Source organism: Nothoprocta perdicaria, unplaced genomic scaffold (assembly GCF_003342845.1).
Source record: "Nothoprocta perdicaria isolate Ctin4 unplaced genomic scaffold, notPer1 scaffold_550, whole genome shotgun sequence".
Lineage (NCBI taxonomy): Eukaryota > Metazoa > Chordata > Aves > Tinamiformes > Tinamidae > Nothoprocta > Nothoprocta perdicaria.
In genome coordinates, this window is record NW_020455811.1 from 78,716 (window position 1) to 79,969 (window position 1,254).

General features: G+C 65.2%; 1 protein-coding gene across 1 annotated transcript in view; it reads left to right on the forward strand.

Annotated features, from left to right (window-relative positions):
- Positions 1 to 1,219, forward strand: part of LOC112955291 (bromodomain-containing protein 4-like) — a 16,298-nt gene extending 15,079 nt beyond the window's left edge. Inside the window, exons 5-6 of the mRNA XM_026048565.1 lie at positions 156 to 423; positions 1,120 to 1,219. Of these exons, the coding sequence (XP_025904350.1) occupies positions 156 to 423; positions 1,120 to 1,188 (337 nt within the window). The 3' untranslated portion in view covers positions 1,189 to 1,219. The remainder of the gene's footprint in view (positions 1 to 155; positions 424 to 1,119) is intronic.
- The last annotated feature ends 35 nt before the right edge of the window (positions 1,220 to 1,254 follow it).

Consider the following 1,254-nt stretch of genomic DNA (forward strand, 5'->3'; position numbering starts at 1 on the left):
TGGGTTGAAACCACGTTGGGTTGAAACCACGTTGGGTTGAAACCACGTTGAGATAGAACCACCTTGGGTGCCACCAAGTCATTTGCCCCCACGCCGGGTGCCCCCGCGCCGGGTGCCACCCCAGGGCGCCCCCCTGATGCCCCCATGTCCCCCAGGAGCCGCGACGACGAGGACGCCCTGGAGCAGGCGCGCCGGGTGCACGAGGAGGTCCGCCGGCGCCAGGAGCAGCAGCAACAACAGCAGCAGCAGCAACAACAGCAGCAGCAACAACCGCAGCAGCAGCAACAGGCGGCGCCGGCGCAACAGGCGGCGCCGGCGGCGGCCCCGGCGCAGAGCTCCCAGGCGCCCTCCTCCCAATCCATGCTGGATCAGCAGCGGGAGATGGCCCGGAAGCGGGAGCAGGAGCGGCGGCGCCGGGAGGCGGTGAGTGACGGTGACAACGCCGGGGGCGGCGGGTGACACCGGGTGACGCGCCACGCACAATTCCCGCCTTTCCGGGTGCCCTCGGTGGCTTCCCGGCTCCGCATCGGGATTCCTCCGGATCCCACAATTCCCAATAATCCCTTTTCCGCGGATGCGGTGATGGTGACAACCCCGGGTGACAGGGGGTGACAGGCCGGGTGACACGGGCGGCGGGTGACGCGCAACACTCGGCGCCCAATTCCCGCTTTTCCGGACGCCCTCGCTGGCTTCCCAGCCACTGGGAATATCCYGGATCCCACAATTCCCAATAATCCCTTTTCCGTGTTGGCGGTGACACCACCGAGGGATACAGATGTCACCCGGCGGCACCGGATGACACACGCAGCGGGTGACACGCAACACTCGGCGCCCAATTCCCGCCTTTCCGGGCACCCTCGCTGGCTTCCCAGCCACCGGGAATATCCCAAATCCCACAATTCCCAATAATCCCCTTTCCGCGGTGATGGTGACAACACCGGGAGCTACGGCTGTCACCCGGTGACACACAACACTCGGCGCCCAATTCCCGCCTTTCCGGGCGCCCTCGCTGGCTTCCCAGCCACCGGGAATATCCCCGCSTCCCCTCCGCATTCCTCCGCATCCCGCCATCCCAAATAACCCCTTTTCCCCCTTTTTTCCCCCCGTTTCTCCCCACAGATGGCGGCCACCATCGACATGAATTTCCAGAGCGACCTCTTGGCAATATTCGAGGAAAACCTTTTCTAAGGAGCCGCCCGGCGCCCCCAGCCCCCTTCCCGAAAAACACCCGGCGGGCAACAAAAATAAACACCC